General features: G+C 39.7%; 1 protein-coding gene across 1 annotated transcript in view; it reads right to left on the reverse strand.

Moving 5' to 3' along the window:
* Positions 1-22,940, reverse strand: part of PKD1 (polycystin 1, transient receptor potential channel interacting) — a 2,476,043-nt gene that overhangs the window by 938,044 nt on the left and 1,515,059 nt on the right. The window contains exon 29 of the mRNA XM_044088902.1: positions 21,506-21,649. Coding sequence (XP_043944837.1) covers positions 21,506-21,649 — 144 coding nt within the window. The remainder of the gene's footprint in view (positions 1-21,505; positions 21,650-22,940) is intronic.

A 22,940-nucleotide genomic window follows, 5' to 3' on the forward strand; every position in this document is an offset into this window, starting at 1 on the left:
CTATCCTGAATACCTTTCTTTATCAAATTCACATGTTCAGTTCTTTCCAGATGTCTTGTGTAGCACAGCTATTTGCACTCTACATTTTTTTAATATAGTTTACTACTCTTTCTTTTTTATAATTAACTGTAACACCATTCAGACTGAAAGACATTACAGAAAGTATCATTTTCTTATGTAGTTATTATTAACACCTTTTATATAATAACTGCTCTTTTTTTTTCCTAAATGTCTAATGCTAGACAGGGGTCCTGTTTGGCAGGTTGGTCTTTTATACAGTTGTTTCATTTCATATCCATTTGTGCCTATGTCACTTACATAACTTTTTGGTTTTTTTTGAAAGCCCTCAAACAGAACAAACAACCCCCCCCCAAAAAAAAAAACCCTTCTAAAATATATGAACTTAAAAATAACATACAAAACTATGTATATCTTCAAATATTGAAGTTTTTGCTTCCAAATAACAACAAAAGTATTAAGTTAAGATAAACTTACTAAGTTAAGATAAACTTACTAAGCTGAGCATTAATCCCTATGTCACTCGATGGGTTGCCAGCTGGCTTACTGACAGAACCCACACTGTAAAAGTAGCTGACTCCAAATCCAGCTCCAGACAAGTGACAAGTGGAGTACCTCAGGGTTCAGTCCTGGGACCACTCTTGTTTGGCATCTATTTCTCTGAAGTACAGGCCAATACTAAGGGACTCTGGCTAACGAAGTTCGCAGATGACTGCAAACTGGGAGCCATTATTCAATCTACAAATGATGTGGATACTCTACAAAAGGGCTTTACACAAATAGATGCTTGGTGCCAGAGCCATGGGCTCAAGCTCAATGCCAAGAAATGTATAGTTATCCCCTTTGGGAAAAAAAACATGTACCCATGAATTACCACATAGGTGGCAGTACACTAAACACTGAAAGTGTGATAAGAGACTTAGGGACACAGCTGGACAGTGGTCTCACCTTTGATAACCACATTGCCACAAAAGTCAGGAAATCCTTCCATGTGGCACACCTCATCACTAAGGGCTTTTCATCCAAAAAAAAAGGGGGTCATTGTCCCACTGTACTCATCCCTCATTAGACCCATTATATAATACAACGCTCCATTTAGTATGCACCTCTCAAGACACCTGCAACAACTGGAAAGGCCGCAGAAATACCTCACTAAAAGAATCACAGGCCTAAAGCAGATGCCCTATGCTGACCACCTTAAAAAACTCCAGCTATACTCTGTTGCATATCGTCTACTCAGGGGCAACCTCTGCTTAACATACAAGGCCATCTCAAACCCAGAACTGTTGGACATGCTACACTTAAAGAAATCCCAATCCCTCAGAGCCACACGCTTCAGGGATCTAAACCTTGTCATCACAATAAACAAAACATGCTGGAGGGATAGGGTTCTGACCCAGACACTCCCCAGACTCTGGAATAGACTGCCCATACATGTCAAGCAGAGCGCCTCTTTGGCCCTCTTCAAAAGGAACCTTGACGATTGGATAGGAGAAAGGAAATTCACCTGGGGGATCACATCAATCGCCCTGCTAGACAGGGGTCCAGGATGTAAACAGTGTGGAAAGAAATAGCCAGGGAATTGTTATGGCTAGGCTTGTATAGGCCCTAGGGCCAATAGCTTAATACCAACCTATGAACCTATAAGTTGATAGCTACACAGACAGGCTAAAGTTAACCAAAAAGAAAGGTTAGTCATGCTAAGATGCTTGGTACAGCCTGTGCTATTCGTAAGTGTTATTTGATTTTGTATATCTTTATAACTCTCCCCGTTGAGAAAACACTTGAATGTTTTTAGTAAATACTTTCTCCAAGCCACTTCTCTTCATTAAATTGCCTTCTAGTGACATGTAAACCAGACACAAAACTGCTAAGGGTACCTTGTTTATCAGAAAAAATCCTTACAATATTCAATATTCTTTTCCTTTATATGCTTTGCAATAAACTTGCTACTGGATAATGCTTAGGGTTTTTACCCAGTCATTTCCCTATGCAATCATGGGAAAAAGCACACATATTTTTCTTTTGTTATACTCTGTTAACCAGCCCCTTCTGCTCTCCCCCCTTCTCCACCCCTCCTCATTTTTTTTCATTGCAGTGCCTACATTTCTCAAAACTGAGCAAAGAAAAAGAGAGAAGAATGGTGAACAAGACAACAAAAGCACCTGTTTATATTATTATCCCCATTGCATTAAAAAAAAATGAGAGAACTTTACTTGGGCTAACTGGTTTTGTATTATCTTTTAAAGTTGTCACGCCTGGGAAACCTGATTGTTTTTAGGGAACATTATGCCCTAGTCAATTTCTTTGTTCTTTTTTCTTCTTTTCCCTCAGTCAATCCCCTTCCACCAGACTGTCTCCAGTTTCTCTTTATCAGATTTTCTCCATGAAGGGATGAAGACCTGGTCTAGAAATGCCACTTAGTATACATATTTGCAAGTGCTAGAAAAAAAACCTTATAATACTCAATATTATTTTTCATTTACTTGCTCTCTGTCTTAAAACAAAGGTCTTTAATCAGTCATTTCCCCATGCACAAATGGAAAAAGCACATTAATTTGAACTCTGAAATGCTCCATTAACCAGGCTCCCTTTTGTTTAATCATTATATTGCCTATGTTTCTCAAAACTGAAGAAGAAAAAGAGAAGAGGGGAGAAAAATAAAAGTAACACCTGTTTACAATCCCCATTACACCCCAAAATAGTATGCAAGGAAAACCATGCAACACAGATACAGCACTATTAAGAAAAGAAAGTATTTTCTTTACTTACAGTTAGTGTTCATCCCTCTCTTCCCCTCCCCAAAGCATTTTTCTGAACATTAATGACATGAAGTAGGGCATATACTTTACAGTCCCCCACTCAGCAAACCAATTTTGAAGAAGTCCAATATTTCCAAATTTTCTTATGTTGTCATATTTCACAAATATCATTACTGCATTGCAATCCCACATTAAGTTCCTGGTTTTATTACTGTTCTTCTCCATCACCCAAGTCCTGTCTCTGCTTCATTTACAATGTACTCTTGATTCTTCTAATCAGCTCTCGTGCTGCCTTCAATCTCTCCAACATTGTCCGTTGAAATACTGGAAAAGGTTTCACAAGTGCAGTCTTTCTGTGGTCTTTATTACCAGTGGAGCAAGAAGCCAAATCTGCTTCTGTTTCACAGCTCAGTTTTTGTTGGACAAACTTTTGTATTTCCTCCTTAGCATGCACTTCATCAAAAAATTATTTTGTCCCTTCAGGGAAGAACACCTTGAAGACAGCTGGATACAACAGTTTGAATCATACACCTGTGAATCAACATTCTCTGAATAGAGGAATGAATTTACTTCTCTTTTGCCTGGTGTACAATAAGTAATCATTTCCCACAAACACTCTACTGTCTCCTACTTTTAGTATTTTGTCCTTCTTCCACAGTTTTGACAAAATCAGCTCTTTCTTCTGTTAGGATTGTATTAAAAGTCTAGGTTACTTTCTTACAACTAGATTTGGAGCATACACACGATGTGCCCGTTCAACTAATAATTCTTGCTGTGGAATACCAGTCCAGTTGCTTATTTGTGGTTTCATAAACTTAATGCAGTCTATTCCTTTCAGCTTCTTTGGTATAGCTGAAAATCTCAGGTTTTCCCTATGTGCTCTGTCATCTAATTCTATTATTTTTCGAAACATCTCTTCCTGAGCAGTCTCATATTCAGCTAGCCTTTTCTTCATTTCGACCTCTGATTTTTGCAGCTTTATCATCTCATCTGAATATCTGTTTAAAGCTTCTTCCATTTGTTCCAGCCTTTTGTTGTTTGTGTTGCTATCCTCCATCAGTGTTTTATTGCATTAGATTTTGCTGAACAGCTGCAGAACTCTCTCTAGTCAGTGCTTTTTGTAGCTGATTTTTTTCCAGATCTTCTGTATTTCTTTAATCCTTGCATCCAGGTAGTATACTTACTAGCTAGTTACTGAAATCTGTCCACAGACACAAATCTACAGGCCTTCTCTACCGAGTTTCTGTTCTCACACTGGGAGAGCAAGATGTTAGTGTGCAGCCATCTTGGAATTCTGGTATTTTTCCTTTCTACAACTTTATTGTAGTTAGTCAGTGCCATTGTTGGTATTTAGCCTTTCCTTCTTTTTCTGTTTAAAAAAAAAAGCTTAGTTTAGTACTTCTGCGATTACGATATTTTCTTCTCTCAAAATGCCTGAAAAAGGTCCTACAGGAATTAAAAATTGTGATGTGTGGGCACAAATTGCCTTATTCCAATGCCCACAATTTTTGCGTATATTGCTTGGGTCCGGATCATTTACAACAGGATTGCAGTATTTGTCGTGGGTGTGAAAAACAGTATATTGATCAAGAAACTTTGATCTGTTTGAAAAAAGAAGCATCTGAGGAAGTGTGAAAATATAAAAAACAAAACCAAGAGATATTTGAAAAGTATAAAAAAGAAATATGGACATGAGAAAGTAAGAGAGATTTTATATAGTGCAATATTTATGCAAAGGAGAAAGCCAAATTAATCAATATAAATAAAGCTGCCCCAAAGATATTCGAAGAGAAATACAAACAAAGGCATCGGGATATGGAATTTCACAATAAAAAATATCACAAACAGCTCCTCATTAGCACACTTCAAGAAAATCTTGATGATTGGGTGGGAGATAGGAAATTCACCCCGGGGATCACTTCTGTGGCTCTGCTCGACAGGGGCACAGGAAAATAATTTTCTTGGGTGGCGAAAGCCAGGGTACCTTTTTGGCTAGGCTTATATAGGCCCTAGGGCCAATAGCCTAGTACCTACCTATGAACAAAGAGGGAACTCAGAAAAGAAGTTTAGTAAAGTAGAAGTTAAAAAAATAGAAGTTGAAGTTATGGAGTGCCCGCAAAGTGAAGGATTTGGTGTAGCGGGTCTAACACAGGTTATATCACAGCATGATGGAGTGAATCCCCACCAAAGTAAGGAGAAGCAGGAAGATCAGGAGACATCTGAAGAAGAAATATGGACATGAGAAAGAAAGACAGATTTAATATGGTGTAATGTTTATGCAAAGGAGAAAACAAAACTAACCAATATAAAAAGAGCAGCACCAAAGATATTCAAAGAGAAATACAGGCAAATGAATCTGGACATGGAAAACTTTACAATACAAAAAATAAGGAGACAGAGGAAAAGTAGAAAAAGAGATTAGTAATGGAAAAGTTAAAGAAATAGAAACTGAGGTTATGGAGTACCTGCAAAGTGAAGGATTCAATGTAGAAAATCTAATTCAGAAAGCACCACAACAGGATGAAGCAATGACTATCCAAAGTAAGGGGAAACCAGTGGAACAGGAAGCAATTGGTCAGGTGCCATATGAAGATATTTTGGAGCCTTCCACAGGAAACCAGTTTAAACGTTCACTTGAAGCTAGACAGCAAGGGAAGGAACAGGAAACTGTGGAAACTCTGATACAGTCAATGTTGTGGAGTGATAGGCCAGTGAGTTCCCATATGACATAGCAACGGATGGCACAGGATGAAATTGAAGAGAATGTGCCACAGGAAGATGTTATAGAACTTTCTACAGAATGCCTGCAGGAAATGGAAAGCAATGGATGTGCCCTCGGTTTGGAAGAAAAGAGTTGCTTGATTTAATAGACATATATAGGTATATTAAGATCAATGAAAGAAATAGACAGCAGATGGTCAATAAAACCCCAAAAGTCAGATGTCTGATAAAACAAATGAACACAATAATTAGGACTGTCCATAGAGATCCATGCAATATAACAGAAGTAAACAGGATATATTACTGAGCAGCTAAATTAATAACTGATAAACTTCTACCACAAGAACACAGGGTAGTGAGGGAAAGGAAGGGGAGAAGTCAAATGCCATCATGGAAGTATCAGATAGAGAAAATTATAAAGCAATTAAGACAAGATGTGTCATTGTTAGAAAACTACAGAAGAGGGAATAGATCAACAAAAATACTAAGAAAAATAGATGTGATAAAAACAATGCACACTATTAGAACATACCAGGATCTATCATGCACTATCGCAAATAACAAATGAAAAATTTCAGCACAGGCGGAAAAACTTAGAAGGTACACAGATAAACATAAAGGAAAAGTAAACAAGCAATTTATTGATGACCCAAAAAGGTGGTTTTTATACAGAATTGGGAAACAAAGTAAAAGGAATTGAAGGGGTGGGAGGTTGGCATAATGGTTAAGGTATTTACCTTAAAAACACAAGGTACAGAGTTTGATTCTCACATATGAAAATTGGCTAGGCTTAAAATGGCCCACAATGGCAGTTAGCCTAGTGATATTCTATGAACCTATGAAAGACTGCCACAAAAAGAAGAAATATATACATTTTGGAGAAGTATCTATGAAGATTCCGTGAAACATAACAAAGATGCTAAATGGACAGAAGTAAAAGAAAGAATAAGAAGCTTAAAGGTACAGGATATGAAATGGGATGAAATAACAGCCAGAGAGATTGAAGCAAAGTTAAGAAAAGCCTCTAACTGGAAAACTCCCCAGCCCAGATGCAGTACCAAACTTTTGGTTAAAGGTATTAACATCTTTGCATGAAGATTTAGCCAGGAATAAGAACTATTTATATGTGCACCCCGAACAGACACTGACCTGGCTAACAACAGGAAAAACAATGCTCCTACTTAAGAGTGAACCTGCAAGCTACCCTACAAAATTATAGACCAATAACTTGCCTTCCAAGGATGTATAAACTACACAAGGGAATTTATGCTGACAGTTTATAGTCATTTACAAGAAAATTCAGTTATGGCAGTAGAACAAAAGGGCAATAAAAGAAAGTCATATGGAATAAAGGATCATTTGTTGTTAAAGTCATAGTGGAGAACTGTAAAAAGGGGACAATCTAAGTATGGAATGGATTGACTATAAAAAAAGCATTTGATAGTATCCCACATTCATGGATAAAAGAGTGCTTAAAAATGTATAAGATATACCTTACACTGATCGACTACGTTACAGTGACCATGAAATAGTGGCAGACCACTTTGCAAATAAGCCATGATAAAGGACAAATTATTATCCCAGGAATAAAATTTCAAAGGGGGATATTCCCGGGTGACTCTCTGTCACCGTTGCTATTCTGCCTTGCCCTTAACCCACAAAGCTGGTTAGGCGTTAACAGCTTAGACCATGGCTATAACTTGGCTCCTAGAAAACAACAAAATGTAAAGACTTCTCATCTTCCCTTTGTCAATGATTTAAAACTGTACAGCTCATCAGATGAGGAACTGAAAGCAGGACTGCAGGTTGTCAATACTTTTTCAGATGATACAAGAATGTCATTTGATCTTGATAAATGTGCAAAAGTAACCTTTAAAGCAGGAAAACTGCAGCATCAGGAAAACATCAGTTTGGGACAAGAATGTGATACAAAAAAACTTGAGCAAGAGGTAGTGTATAAATATCTGAGAACTGATGAAGGATCAACAATAAAACATGACAAAATGAAAATAAAACTTAGTAAGGAATACTTTAGAAGACTTAAATTAATCCTGAAAAGAGTTTTGGCATCTAGGAACATTTAAAATCTAAGCTATAAACCAATTTTCTCTTCCTGTCCTAACTTACATTTTTGGAGTGATTGACTGGCCCCAAAACATGCTGGATAGATTAGACAGGAAAACTAAAAGGATGCTTCATGTTCACCAAATGATTTATAAAAATCAGTGTATACCAAGTTTATATATTCTCCATCTCGAAGGAGGGAAGGGCCTCCTTGAAACTGATTACATGTATAGATCTGCAATCATGGGACTCCACACATATCTGCTGACCTCACAAGACCCAAACATAGTGAAAGTTTTGAAACATAAGGGGAATAAATCTAAGACTGCTTAATGTAGCAGAAGTATACAGGTGTCAAGCAAGAATGGAAATCAAACCAGAAGTAGATAAAAATCAGGCAGCAACTAAATGTGCCAAAAAACAAAAGAAATAATATAAGATGAAGGGCCAGATGAGAAGATGTGGAAAATGCATAAACATAATTGCAAGTACAGAAAATGTCTGGAAGAACCTCATGTTGATCAGGAACGAATGCAGAAATGGTTAAGGAGAGGTGAATACAAACCAAGAGATGAAAGGTTAATATTGGTGGCCCAAGACAGTAGGCTATGTAGATGTTGGTTTACAAAGTCCATTGAACATGTGGGAGAAACAAACAAATGTAGGTTTTGTAAAACTGAATTGGAAACAGTCGCACACCCCGTTGCTGGTTGTGACATACTATTGGGAGAAAGACTGTATACTGAAAGACGTAATAATGTGGCAAGACTGTTGCACTGGGGATTGTGCAAACATTATTGTGCTGAAGTGGCTGAAAAACACTGGAAACATGAGCCACAAAGCATCATAGAAAATAATGAAGTTTATATCACATGAGATCACCCATTACCAACAGTTCAAAAGATAGATGCTAGAAACCCGGATATAGTGGTCCATGAAAAGAAGACAAAAGTAGCATTGATCACTGAAATCACCACACCCAGTGACTACAATGTGCTGCATACAGAGAGACACAAAATCATAAAATATCAGGTTTTGTAGGCAGAAACGAGAGTATTGCAGAAGAAAAATACCCAGACAGTTCCAAAAGTAGTAGGAGCAACTGGTCCTATAAAAAAGAATCTACAATCATATTTAGACATGTTACCAATCCATGTACCCTGTACAAATTGCAGGAGTCGTTACTGGACACATTGTGGGTGCTGCGAAGAGCATTTTTGGCTGACATCAAAGATTGTAACAATACTAATTTCATGAACTTTAATCGTACTTTGACTCAGGAATGGGGTCCATTCCCGTCATGGTATTAGAAACAAAAAATTTGGAGAAATTAAAAAGCAGCTCACCAAGTGCATGGCACTGGTAGCAGCTCACTTGAGACTCAAGATTCCCGGTGCTTCCATATTTAGATGACTGGCTCATTACTGCTACAATCAGACATTGACTGATTGAAGCCTGAGATCAAGTGTGACAGACTTGTTCACATCTCAGAATAATCATAAATTACACGAAGTCTCATTTACAACCGACCCAGACATTAGAATTCATAGGAGCAGTGTTCAACACAGTATCTATGGTAGCTTCTCTTCCAGTATCAAGAATGCAAGTGATAAGGATGCAGGTCAGGAAAATAATCTGCAGTACCAGAATTCCAGCCCGATTGATTCTGCAAGCCCTGGAATCAATGTCAGCGGCAGTAATTTCAGTCCCTTTACCAAGATTCCACACAAGAACTTTACAATGGATACTAGCAAGACAATAGCCAATGCTTTCTCAACCCATGTCAGCAAAAATAAGAATAACTCAGGTATGCAAACGATACCTTTACTGATGGATGCAGTCACAACAGATGTTATAAGGTCGTCCTTTCATCCTCCCTCAGCCCAAGGTCATAATGACCAAGGACACTTCCAATATTGGGTAGGGGGGCATTCCTGGGGAAAACAGTCCAAGGCACTCGGTCCTCCGATGAGGTCAACTTGCATATCAATGTTCTGGAGATGAGCGTAGTGCTTTTGGCATTATTCCGGGGAAGTCCAATGTGATAGACAAACTGAGCAGGTCCATCTTACTACCTTAAGATTGGTCTCTCAACAACAAAGTGACTGAAATGATTTTCAGTCAGTGAGATCAGTCTTGTCATGACCTTTTGGCATCTCCCCTAAACAAAAAGTACAGCAGCTTTTTTGCCCTGATCTGTTCACCAGGGAAATCACCAAAGAATGCTCTACTCCAAGACTGCCCCGCCCTGGTCTTCTGTATGCTTATCTTCTGAATCCCCTAATTCCCAAATTCTTTCAGAAAGCAGCCCAACTGAAGAGCAATGTCATCCTCTTTGCACCTCTCTGGCTTCATCTACTACATCCACCTTAGATTCTGGATCCAATTCCAGACCTCCTGGATAACCTGACAGTCTTGGTTCACCTGAATATGTCGAATCACAGACTTACAGCGTGGTTTCTCCAATTCCATTAATAGCCAGATAACCAATGATCTGTTTCCCTGTCCGTTCCATACTTTTATCTTCCCATAAACCTTCTATTAGGAAATTTACAAGAGTAAATGGAAAAGGTTCATTTATTGGGAAGAGCAAAATCAGATAGACCCGTTCTCAGCTCCAATTCAATCTGTTCTAGAATTTTTGTCACGTTTATTTAATGAGGGTGCTAGTTCATCAACTATTAAAATTCATCTCGTAGCAGTCTCTAACTTTCATGCAGGATTTCAAAATTCATCACTGGCTTCCTCTAAACTGTACAAGGCTTTTTTGAGAGGTACTCTTCTGCTAAGACCCCCTTAAAAGGGGTCTATTTTATAAAGACAAAAGTTTAGTTACCCAAATACCTAAACATCGACCCATCTTCATTAAACCGTATATACACCGAACGCCCTAAACCGTGAAATTCAAAAAGTTGAACTGTCATACCTGTCCCTCTCCACCACCCGCTACATACTACCTACACAAACAAACTAAATAAACCACATACATACACTAACCAAAACCCTACTTCTAACCCTAAACTAAACCCTACTTCTAACCCTACACTAAATCTTACATATACCACCATGTAGGCACTTAACTTAACCCGCACCCTAACCCTAAGGTCCGTAACTATTGCACACTTACCTTAAAAAGCTAAACCCAAACAAACTAAATAATCCACACACATACACTTAACAAAACCCTTCACTAAATCTAACATACATTACCATCTATGTACTTACCTTAATCCGCACCCTAACCCTAAGGTCCGTAACTATCTCACACTTACCTTACAGAGCTATACCGCAGAAGGCCAACCATGACAATTTGACATTTCCACTTTTACGTTTCTGGATGATCGATGTTTTCGCGGTTCGATGAAGACGGGTCGACGTTTAGGTGTTCAGGTAAGTAAAAGTTCGTCTTTTTAATATAGACCCTTATAAAGAACCCATGTCACCATTGAATTTAATTTGCTACTGCAAGCCTCAATTCATTCACCCTTTGAACCGGCAACTAAATGGGATTTTAAATTTTTGACTTGGAAAACTATCTTTTTAGCTGCAATTACATCTGCTAGAAGAATTTCAGAAATTCAAGAATTATCTTCTAAGCCTCCATATTTAATTTTTCATAAGGACAGGGTTAAGTTACGTACCAGTGCTGCCTTACTTCCTAAGATGTGTCCATCAACTAATCCATTAATTTGCCAGTATTCTTTCCAAAATTTACAAACAAAGGGGAATATATACTGAACTTACTGGATGTTCATAGACCATTACATTTCCATCTACAGAGAACAAAAGAGTTTAGAAAGACAGATCAACTATTTGTTTCCTTTGCACATAATAAATTGGGCAAATCAGTTACAAAGTTAACTCTAGCTAGGTGGTTGACAGATTACATTTCATTTATCTATAACAAATTGAATCTCCCCTTACCAAAGCCATTAAAGGCTCATTCTACCAGATCTATGGCAACTTCTGCTGTACTCCATTCTAGAGCTACTATGGACGATATATGCGCAGCTGCAACTTGGTCAAATCCTCATATTTTTATCACTCATTACAAACTAGATCTGGTCCCGAGGGGAAGTGTGGCCTTTAGCTCAACCATACTCAGGAATATCCTTCCTTAGAGTCCAACCAAGAATTTAGATAGCTGGGGACTATATCCCATTATTTAAGAAATGAATGAAAATTGACAAAATCAGATAAAAGTTAAGTACTCACCATAACGTTCCATCTGTGTTGCCAGTTTTCATTCTTCCTCAACTCAACACTCACCAACCCCCACCACTTTTAATAACTGACTTCTGGAGGAATGAGACACTTCAAGGACACCAATGTCCTTAGTGTTGAATTCTAGTTAAGGCATATAATTACAGGTCTTCCTGTCAAGCAGCAAACATGATCTGAGAGATGTTGGGAGTGGTGCATTATGGGTAGGGAAGGTGCTCGATGGTTTGTTGGAGGCCACAAGCTAGTATAACGGCTTAGTTGGATCTGAGGATCGGAACCCATTACTTCAGGAAGAATGAAAATGGACAACACAGATGAAATGTTAGGTTGAGTACAGAACTTTTTTATTCTGCAGTTATTTAAGGCCTACTATGGTTGTAGGTTCCCACAGTCAGCAACCAGAAGGCAACCCCTTCTCCCAGGAAATACAAAGTTCATTTGGAAAGAAGAGACGGTGAAAAAAGGATATTGTCCAAATAGCACATCTAAGTATTCAGTCCCAAGAACACAAACAAACAGATATTGTGGATAAACTCTGTCTTACTTTAATCTGTCTAAACCCAGGAAACTCCTAAAGTCTAGATCACATGGAGCTCAGACCTGAACTATGACACCCTTCTGCTGTCAAACTTAACAAGCAGAACCAGATTTGTGGAAATTTATACCAAAGAAAATTCCTGGAGTAACCCCCCCCCCCCAGTGACAGACACTTTTTGTCTCTTCTGTTTTTGGGAAGGGGGTACTAACATTTTGTTCTTCTGCTGAGTCCCTTAAGCTTTCAGATTTTCAAACCTGACTAACTTTTCCACCAACCTTGCATCTTTCTCAGATTTAGTTACACCTGTTTCTTGTCTTTAGTCTCTAAAGCTAATTATCCCCAATGTCTTGTCTTGCACCTGACCACATAGCAGCTACTTTCTGGACATCAGTACAGTGATGAAAATTTGCAACACAGTTTCTACCTGGTTAACAAACCACATTACTTTGCAAAAGATGGTCTGTATCTGTCCACCCTAGGCTTCTGAATATTTTCTAAATATTGTCTAAAACTTTACCTACCTCCTTAGAGCCTTTTTCAGGCAATGCCAAATTGACAAATCTACCAACATAGAAAATAAAACCCAAAGAAATCTAAAGGTGTTACTGCTGAATGCTAAGAGCCTAAACAATGAACTCCACACCATACAAGCTCTCCTCAGTCTGGAGAATACAGACATCTGTGCTATTACCGAGACATGGTTTAAATCCACAGAAAGTACTCTGGTAGTGCAAGGCTTCACAGCCTTCCACACATTTAGATCATCAGCTGCACAGACATGGAAAAAAGCTGAAGAAGTTTCAAGCTACATTAGCAACAAGTATAGCTCTACGTTGGTTAAACAGGATGATGCCCTGGAGTTTATCACATAGACAAAGTCCCACACCATATCTTAATAAGCTATAGGTCACCCTTTATGTCCAAGAATCCCACAGCTCATTCCTAGACCTAGAGACACTCGCCCTTAAACCAAATATCCTAATGGGATACTTTAAACTACCCCTCTATAGCCCTCAAACTTGCAGGCACAACATTTCCTGGACTTTATTAACACAAATACACTGGAATAAGTAGTGCACACACCCACCAGAGGTTCAAACATACTGAACCTGGTACACACCAATATGGAAGAATGCTACATACCCTCATTGTCATGTCCTCACTGGCGAGTTCAGACCACAAAGCTGTCTCCTTCAAAATAAAAATCAACCCTGTAACCCCAGCAAACACTTTTACAGTTTGGAACTATTTCAAAGCAAACTACATCCTATTAAGTGATAGTTTGCCAAAATTCCATGCCCCTCCTATGTTTTTAGGTTCCTCTAGATACTTCAATTTCTGTTCAAAATGTGTCAAATGTGTTGTCTTGATGCTTGCCTTTGTGGCTCAGGTTATGGCTGCAAAGGTCCAGTTTGAATGCTTGCTTAATCAACTGACAAAAAGTACAGTTTTGTACCTACCATAAATGTAGATGTTCGAGGATCCCATTGCTGCAGTCCTTACTATTGGGTAGTCCGCTATCCAGTCGGCCCGAATACCAGAGTATATGGCTGACGTCGGTCAGGGCGCATTAGACTGACGTCAGTACGTCAGGGTACTAATGCGCATGACCGACGTCATATCCTCAGTCTTTTCTTGCCCCAGATGTCAGAAGACCCTAAAAAGACAAGGCCCAAAATACCTGCACCAAAAATATGTACAATATATACAAGAATATATACAAAAATATCAGCATGTAACCTCACCTACACAACCACCCCTAAACACAGAGGGAAGGAGGGAGGGTAAATTGGACTGCAGCAATGGGATCCTCGAACATCTACATTTATGGTAGGTACAAAACTGTACTATGTTCTTCGCTCCCCATTGCTGCAGTCCTTACTATTGGGTAGAATCCCAAAGCAGAGGTAAGGGAGGCTGGCAAATCATAAAGAAGCAGGAGCTGACAACATGCCTTGCAAAACAGCTGTGGCAAAACCAGCCCTAGACTTAGAGTAGATAGGAAGGTGATAATGCTTAGAGAAAGTATGCACTGAACTCCAAGTAGCTGCTTCCAAAATATCCTTAGTTGCCACCCCTTAGAAATGCTGTTGAAGTGGCAGTAGCCCTAGTGGAATGAGGCCTAATCCCAGCTGGAATCTCCTTGCCATGATGGGAATAACAAAATGCAATGCAAAAGCCAATCCACCTAGAAATAGTTTGTTTTGACACAGGCTTGCCCTGAACTCAAAGCAAAAGAAACAAACAACTGCTGAGACTGCCTAAAATCCTTAGTCCTGCTTAAATAATAACGCAATTGCCTGTGTACATCTAAAGTGTGCAAAATCTTTTCCCCTTTATTTTGGGGGTCTGCATAAAAACGTAGGCAAATGAATAGTTTGGTTTAAAGCCACACTAGAAACCACCTTAGGCATAAAGGAAGGATTAGTACGTAATGATACCCTATCCTTATGGAAAATCAAAAAGGGCTCTACTGCCATAAGGGCCTGCAACTCAGACACCCTTCTTGCAGAAGTAATAGCCAACAGAAAAGCAGTCTTCCATGACAAGTATTTCAAATCAGCAGTAGCCGCAGGCTCAAAAGGTTGTAGAGTAAGTTTTTCCAACACAAAATTGAGATCCCAAGCAGGAGTAGGAGCTCTACGTGGGGGTCTTATATTCTTTGCCCTCTAAGAAACTGCTTGAACAAAGGATGCGAAAACAATGGTGGGTCACAATCATAGTGAGCTGAAATTGCTGCAGCATGAATCTTAATGGAAGAGAAGGACAAACCCTTGTCCAATAACTCAGTAAGATATTGAAGAGCCACACTCAAATTAGGCTCAGAAATCTCCAAATTCTTTGCTGTACTCCAAAATAAAAATCTCTTCCATTTTTCTGCGTACACTTTCCTTGTACTAGGTCTTCTGGCTTCCATAATCACATTTAAAACCTGTTGAGGAAGTTGAGACCTGCTGTGTTTCAACACAGAATATGCCAGGCTGTTAGATGAAGAGAGTGAAGCTTGACATTGAGCAGATGACCGTCCTTCTGAGATAACAGATGAGGAATCAGAGGTAAAGGCCATGGAGGCTTCTTTACCAGACTCCGTAATAGTGGGTACCAGTGTTGCCGAGGCCAATCTGGAGCTATCAAAATCATCCTTGGCCTGTCTTGTCTGACCTTTAATAGTACCTTTGGAAGAAGAGGCAGAGGTGGAAAGGCATACACATGAAGGTTTTTCCAACTGAAAGACAGAGCATCCACTTTCCAAGCTGTGTGATGAAACCCCTTTGTGCAAAACTTTGGCAGCTGGTGGTTTAGTGGAGAAGCGAACAGATCTATGTCTGGAGTTCCCCATGACACTGTCAATTTCTGAAATACATGAAGATCCAGTTTCCACTCGTGGGGATCCATGATTTGTCTGCTTAACACATCTGCTAAGGAGTTCTGTGCTCCGGCAGAAACCTTGCCTGAAGAGTTAGTTGCAAGCTTAGCGCAGTCTCCCATAAAATCATTGCTTGCCTGCATAGAGGATAAGAATGTGTTCCCCTTGCTTGTTGATGTACCACATGACAGTTGTGTTGTCTGTTAGAATCAACACCTGCCCTGGAAGAAGTAACTCCTTGAAAGCCATTAATGCAAACTGGACTGCTAACATCTCCTTCATGTTGATATGTAGATGCTGTAGTCTGGCAGGCCACTTGTCTTGTATCCACTTTCCATTTAGATGAGCTCCCCAAGCAATATCCGAGGCATCTGTCGTTAAAATCTGACGCCTCTGGCCGGGTCACAGAGAGTCCCTTGTTTAGGTGACATTCCTGAGCCCACCACAAAAATTATTTTTGAAGGCAAGGTATTATTTGAATGACAGTGTCCAAATCCTGGCAGTGCTGTGTCCATACATTTTTGAGATACCATTGTAGCTTCCTCATATGCAGTTTGGCATTGGGAAGCACCAGAATACAAGATGCCATGAACCCTAATGCTTGAAGGACTGTCCTTGCAGTCAGCACGGACTGATGAGATAGTTGATGGAAGTAAAGTGATAGACTCTTTTGTTTGTCCGGGGTTAAAAAGGCCATCTGGGCTGCTGTATTCAGTCTCACACCCAGAAAGCACATGTCTTGAGAGGGTACTAGACTGGACTTTATTTCGTTCACAGAATACCCTAGGCATCTTAGCACTGCTATAACATATTCCAGATGCTGTAGAAGGTCTTCCTTTTCTTGAGCCAGAATCAGGCAGTCGTCCAAGTAAGGATAGATTTGAATTCCTTGCAGCCTGAAGTAAGCTATCACTGGAGCCAGAACCTTTGTGAATACTCTGGGCGCAGTAGATAAGCCAAAGGGCAATGCAGAGAACTGATAATGAGAATTTCCAGCTCGAAACCGCAGATACTTCCTGCAACCTAGCCTTATAGGCACATGAAGGTAAGCTTCCTTGAGATCTAAAGTTACCATCCAGTGATCTTTGCCCAGCAGAGGTAAAAGCAGTTGTAACGTCAACATCTTGAACTTGGGAATGTCCAGATAAGTGTTGAGGAGAGATAAATTCAAAATTGGTCTCCACGTGTTCCCCTTCTTTGGTACTAGGAACAGGCGAGAATAAAATCCTAGGCCCCTTTCTGATACAGGAACTGGCTGAATGGCCCCCATCTGGAGTAACTGAGAAATTTGCTTGTGAGCCTCTTTTCTTTGTGGAGGAGGAACGTCTGGCATGCCTTTGAAAGGAGGCATTGTATGGAAATAAAACCTGTAACCGTGGTGAATGATATCCAACACCCATCTGTCTTGAGTAATTAAATCCCAATTTTCTTTGAAAAGACACAGTCTTCCTCCCAAAGGAGCTACCAGACGAGAATCTACTGGCAGCTGAAAAGGCAGGTCATTGGGTCTGTTTACGAAAGGACTGACCCCTGCCCTCACCAGAAGTCTGAGCAGGTGAACTTCCTGTTCTAGGCCTAAAAGAACCTTGAGCTCTGCCCCTACCACGTCTAGACCTACCCCTAGACTGGGAATCATAAGCAGGATATGTCCACCCCTTAGCAGGCCAATTTCTACTAAACTTCGGTGGCTGAACCTGCAAAAATCTTTAACAGTTTGCATAGACTTAGCTTTGTCTTCCATTTTCTTTAAAACTGCTTCCACAGGCGAACCAAACAACACATCAGACTGTAAAGGAGCATCCAAAATCCTTGTTTTAACATGCTCAGCTAAATTCTGATCCCTCAACCAGGCATGCCTGCGAAGAACAGAACTAGTGGCAGCCACCCTCGAGGAGGCCTGTACAGCATCAAAACCACATTGCAAAGAATGCTTACCTACTTGTTCAGACACATGAACTAAATCTAGCAACTCTTTACACTCAATACCTTCCGCTAAAGCATCTACCTTAGATTTCAATTGTGAAAGGAGATAATTTTGATATTTTAGCATGTGAAACTGACAATTCAACGCTCTCATGGCTAGAATGGAAGAAGTATACACTTTCTTTCCCCACCTATCCAAAGCCCTTGCCTCTTTATCAGTGGGAACAGGATTTTTAACCACAGAGGCCTTAACACCTTTAGGTCCCTGAGAAACAGTTTCTGGGTCCGCCCTAGGACTCTTAAACAAATACTTATGAGCTTCGGGCACCCTATAGTACCTATCAGGTTTAACAGGAGCAGGAGGCAAAGAGTCAGGGTTTAGGGAAGCCTCTGCAAAAACATCTTCCACCACATTCAACACAGGAGGTATAGCTAAGGGCCTATGCTGGGGTAAAAATAAGAATTCCCTAAGCCTTTTCCTGGAATCAGAGTAATCTTGGCCTTCCCATTTAAAGTGTTCTCTCATGGAATGCAGAGTCTCTGAAAATGAGAAATCCTCAGGAGGAGAAGCTGTAGGAGTGGAATCATCCACATCAGAATCAGAATAAGGAGGAAACTCCTGCAAATCTTCCGCAGAAGACTCTGAAGCCTCTGAATACTGTTCCAAACACTCAAACTCAGGTTCCACCCTAGGCCTCTTATCAGGAGGGGGCATAGAACCTCTAATCATAGTAATCAAATCTTCTGCCATTTTAAGCATATGTTTCTTAGGCACAGAACCTGAAGTGGTAGGAGAAGCCCCCACTGAAGCTAAACTTGGCCTACCTCTCAAAGAAGTTTTGGCAGCAGAAGGAGAGGCTCTAACTACCTTGGGAAGAGAGGGAAGAACAGTTACCTGAGAAGCCCCCTCAGCCTGGCCTACCTCCTGAGAAGGCACATCCTGTAACAGTAAAGTCTCTGCCTGAGACTCCAAAGAAACTCCTGGCAAAACCTCAGGCTCCACTGAGCCTTCTAAAGAACCGACGTCCGGGACTGCCGGTTCATCAACCCTAGGCTTCGCTGTTTTGTCCTTGCGCTTCTTGGACGAAGCGGGCGTCGGAGCATCCGACGGCATTTTATAATTGCAACGCTTCCCAAACACTAACCTGGCACAGTCTAACCGTCTCTTAATAGTGCGTTTATTAAACCTAGCACAAGAGCGGCATCCAACAACGTCGTGCTCAGGCCCTAAACAAGGTATACACAAGGTATGGTAATCCCTATGAGGTATCTGTTTCCCACAAGAAATACAGTTATTCACTTTTTCTGACATCCGGTTAAATACTGAGGCAAGAAAACACCAAAATGTTCCCCAACGGGGTACTTAGCCAACTCTGATTCGGTCTGAAACTCCGGCTTCGGAAATATTTCAGAACGCCAACCTGCACTCGCAAAACTGCTTCTGCATCGGACCATGCGGCAAAAAAGACTGAGGATATGACGTCGGTCATGCGCATTAGTACCCTGACGTACTGACGTCAGTCTAATGCGCCCTGACCGACGTCAGCCATATACTCTGGTATTCGGGCCGACTGGATAGCGGACTACCCAATAGTAAGGACTGCAGCAATGGGGAACGAAGAACATCAGCAGCAGAATGTGGGATGATTTGGTTCTGGTTGGGCCCATTATCATCTGAAACGGTAAGATTTCTGTTTATAGGGCCAGGGTTTCCTGTTCAGTCCTGACTTCTGTTCTCTGTCTATGAGGGGTTTGCATGTTCTGCTCATTTCTAGTTTGCTTTTTCTAAGTTCATCTTTAAACGCATGCTGATTGCTGCACGTCAACATAGCCCTTGTCTTGTTAACCTTTCCATAGTTGTCAGATCATGTTGTTATTTTTCTTTCTTAAAATGAAAGGAATCCAACCTTTCATTCACATTTCATGGTACATAACCATAAATGAGCCATCTACTGTCACACCCTTTTAATAATTGCAGAATATACATTAATTATCCTGTCACACAGACATGCACAGACACACACGCATACACACACACACACACACACACACATACACATGCACACACCCACACTATTCTGGTCAAGCATAAAAATTTGAATAAATATGTAGTACACATCACACCACCATTTTTACGGGTCTATGATAACGGATCGAATAGTAAAAAGATCGAAAGGCTGTAAGAAGGAAAATGCCATTCATAGAAATCCGTTTTCTGAGATCACGGTACAGTGAAAACCGGAAAATATGCTCTTTCCTCACTGTAGTGTGATCTCAGAGTTGGTATATATATTTAGTAGGGGGGGGCACAGCCCCCCACAAAAAGGATTTCTATGAACGGCATTTTCGTTCTTACAGCCGTTCAATCTTTTTACTATTCGATCTGTTGTCATAGACCCCATTTTTACAACCTTCCTAAAAAAAACTATAGCAAATTAGTCCAGAATTAATTTTAATGGATAGCAGTCTTAACTAGCATACAAAAAATCAAATACATTATAAAGCCTCACAGAGTATAACCCTGAGCAACTAAATAATTATTGAGCTCATAAACATAGCTACAGCAACAACTAGACTTGTTGTTCAATAATAGACTAAAAGATCTTGCAAACCATCATAATTTCTCATCTTTTTCAGTGATCTTGGTCTTTCAACTACCGCACAGTCACTTAATATACATATATTCCACCTGTGCTAATAACCAGCAGAAATTTTACTTAGCAAAAAGAAATAGAATTTCTAAAGGCTTTGCCCTCGATAAACTGGGACTGTGGTCATAATGATAATGTCAAAGCGGCAACTGGTCATAATGATAATGTCAAAGCGGCAACTACTTATTTCACTTACCTTGTACTCATCACAAGACAAGCAACCTTCTCAGTTATTACTGGAAGATTAAATTGTACAGAAATTGTCTAGCAAACACATGATCGCTGAATTAAAAAATAATATTAACACTAAAACCACACAGAAATTAGCCAATGACCAAAAATCTAAACATCTGTTACCTTAGCAGAATGAAAGTATAAAGAACAAATAGAAAATTCAGATGAAGCAATTTATCTGAGAGCCTGACAGTCAAAGTTTCGAAGAAATCCTTTAGATTACAAATATAACATATCCAAGGAAACAGTCAACAATCCCCAAAATGTTTAACCATAACCAGACTAAGACACAATTACCATGCATTAAAAACTAACTCTAGACTAAGCTATTCCAAAAGCTAAAATTCAAGTCTTATAGACCAACTACACAATGGAAAACCTAAATTATAAATATCGCTGTCCTCAAAAGTACATATAGTGCTAACAACAATGTCTCACACTCAATAATAAGCCTACACAGCATGCTGGGGCTTTAGCTACTATCATTTCTGAAGGCTGCACTGTAAAATGTATATCTACATATTTTTCAAAGACACAAACAATACTTGTTCATTGGACTGCTTTCTGCACTTTACTTCATTGTATCAACTGAACTGCATTACTTTAAAATGAACACTTTTTGGGCTTTGCCTCATATTACAGTAAGCCATGAACTGATGGTCGGTTTAATTCCATTTTCTACCCTGCTGTTTGTTGTAGCATTTCACACTAAGCATTCTTGAGCCATGCAGCTACCAGTGTGAATGCTGTTAATGCACCTTGATGCCCACAGACATGGACCAGTCCAAATACCCTGTTAACAAATAAAATTGTACTGTATTGTTTGACAACTGCTTTTATCTCATTCGCTTGTGTCCTGGTCTTAGCAGAAAAATGCCATATGATCAGTCTATTTAGTTATTAAACAAATACAAACATTAGAGGAAATTTAAAAGAAGACAATTTAATTACTGCAGAACAGAGCAGCATGTGTTTTCTGTTAGATTATAAGATAAATACTAACTTGCAGCAAATACTTCTTTTTCAACTGTTCCTTCACTCCTCCCTTTACCCAAGGACAACCAGCCATTTACAAGGAAAAAATAGCTCTTACAGCTCTGGAGGTCTTTCACGATCACGTGTTGCAGATACCAGGAAGGGCTTAATCCTGGAAAAGAAATGTAATTTCTGATTACATTATTTACAAGTAGTACCATGGACATTGATGACACTGAAAATTATAAAGTTACATTCACTGTGGCTAGAAGTACATTAAGTAATTGCATTCAGCACGAGTGCGCATTTAAGTAAGTAAATGTTTTTAGCTGCTTTTATGGACAGTTGATACACATCTCAGAAAGAGTAAAATTCTTTAAGTAAGCACGTGTTTCAGTTGCCTTGGCAACATAGCCTTGGATAACAACTGAACATGGAACAACAAGGTCGAGGATGAAGTCTCATTTGAGCAGCTTGCCACTTTTTCAGCTTACTTTGAAAATGTTTAAAAATAAAAAATAAATCCACCAACACTGGATAGCCGATGACGGTTTAATGCTCCAAAATACACAAACAATCACAGTTGCACCGAACAACTAAGTGCTTTCGCCGTGGTTAACAAACCTTGGCATCATCAGAGTTGCCAAGGTTTGTTAACCACGGCGAAAGCGTTTAGTTGTTCGGTGCAACTGTGATTGTTTGTGTATTTTGGAGCATTAAACCGTCATCGGCTATCCAGTGTTGGTGGATTTATTTTTTATTTTTAAACAGTTTTGGTTTAGGGTCATTGACCCATTTGTGTTACTTTGAAAATGTGTTCAATGAATTTAAAAGCTGCAGCTATGTGGAAATGTAAAACATGTTTTCAATAAATTTTCTTCTAAAGAGAAAGTGTGTGTATTGCAGGTAGACAATGTTCCCTAATAGCATCCTTTGAAGATGCAGTTTTTCACTTTTTGCAAATCTAAAATAAAGTGACAGAAATTCTACTGATACTCTTAAAAGCCAAAGTGCAATGAAATAGATTAAAAACAGATGAATAATGACTTTTTTCAAGCTGAGACATCTTTCTTCCTCTGTCAGCTTTTCCCAGTTAGGGGTCTCCACAGTTGATCTCCGCTCATGACTGGCAGTGGAGTTTTACAGTGTTGAGTTGCCAGCCCAACGCCCAACCTTCCACAGAAGGCACACACATGCATGCACTCACACCTAGGGCCAATTTAGAGTGTCCAATCCAGCTACAGCATGTCTTTGGGATGTGGGAGGAAACCGGAGCACCTGGAGGAAACCCACGCGACCACAAGGAGGACATGCAGACTCTGCAGAGAAGACACCCCAGCTGAGAGGATCAAACCAGAGAATCTCTTTCTATGACGTGGCAATGCTAACTGCTGCATCACCGTGGCCGCCTTCAAGCTGAGACATCTAAATCATCTATTTCTATACTGATTTGTATGCACACT

This window comes from Protopterus annectens, chromosome 12.part0 (assembly GCF_019279795.1).
Source record: "Protopterus annectens isolate FY-2018-M chromosome 12.part0, PAN1.0, whole genome shotgun sequence".
Classification (NCBI taxonomy): Eukaryota; Metazoa; Chordata; order Ceratodontiformes; family Protopteridae; genus Protopterus; species Protopterus annectens.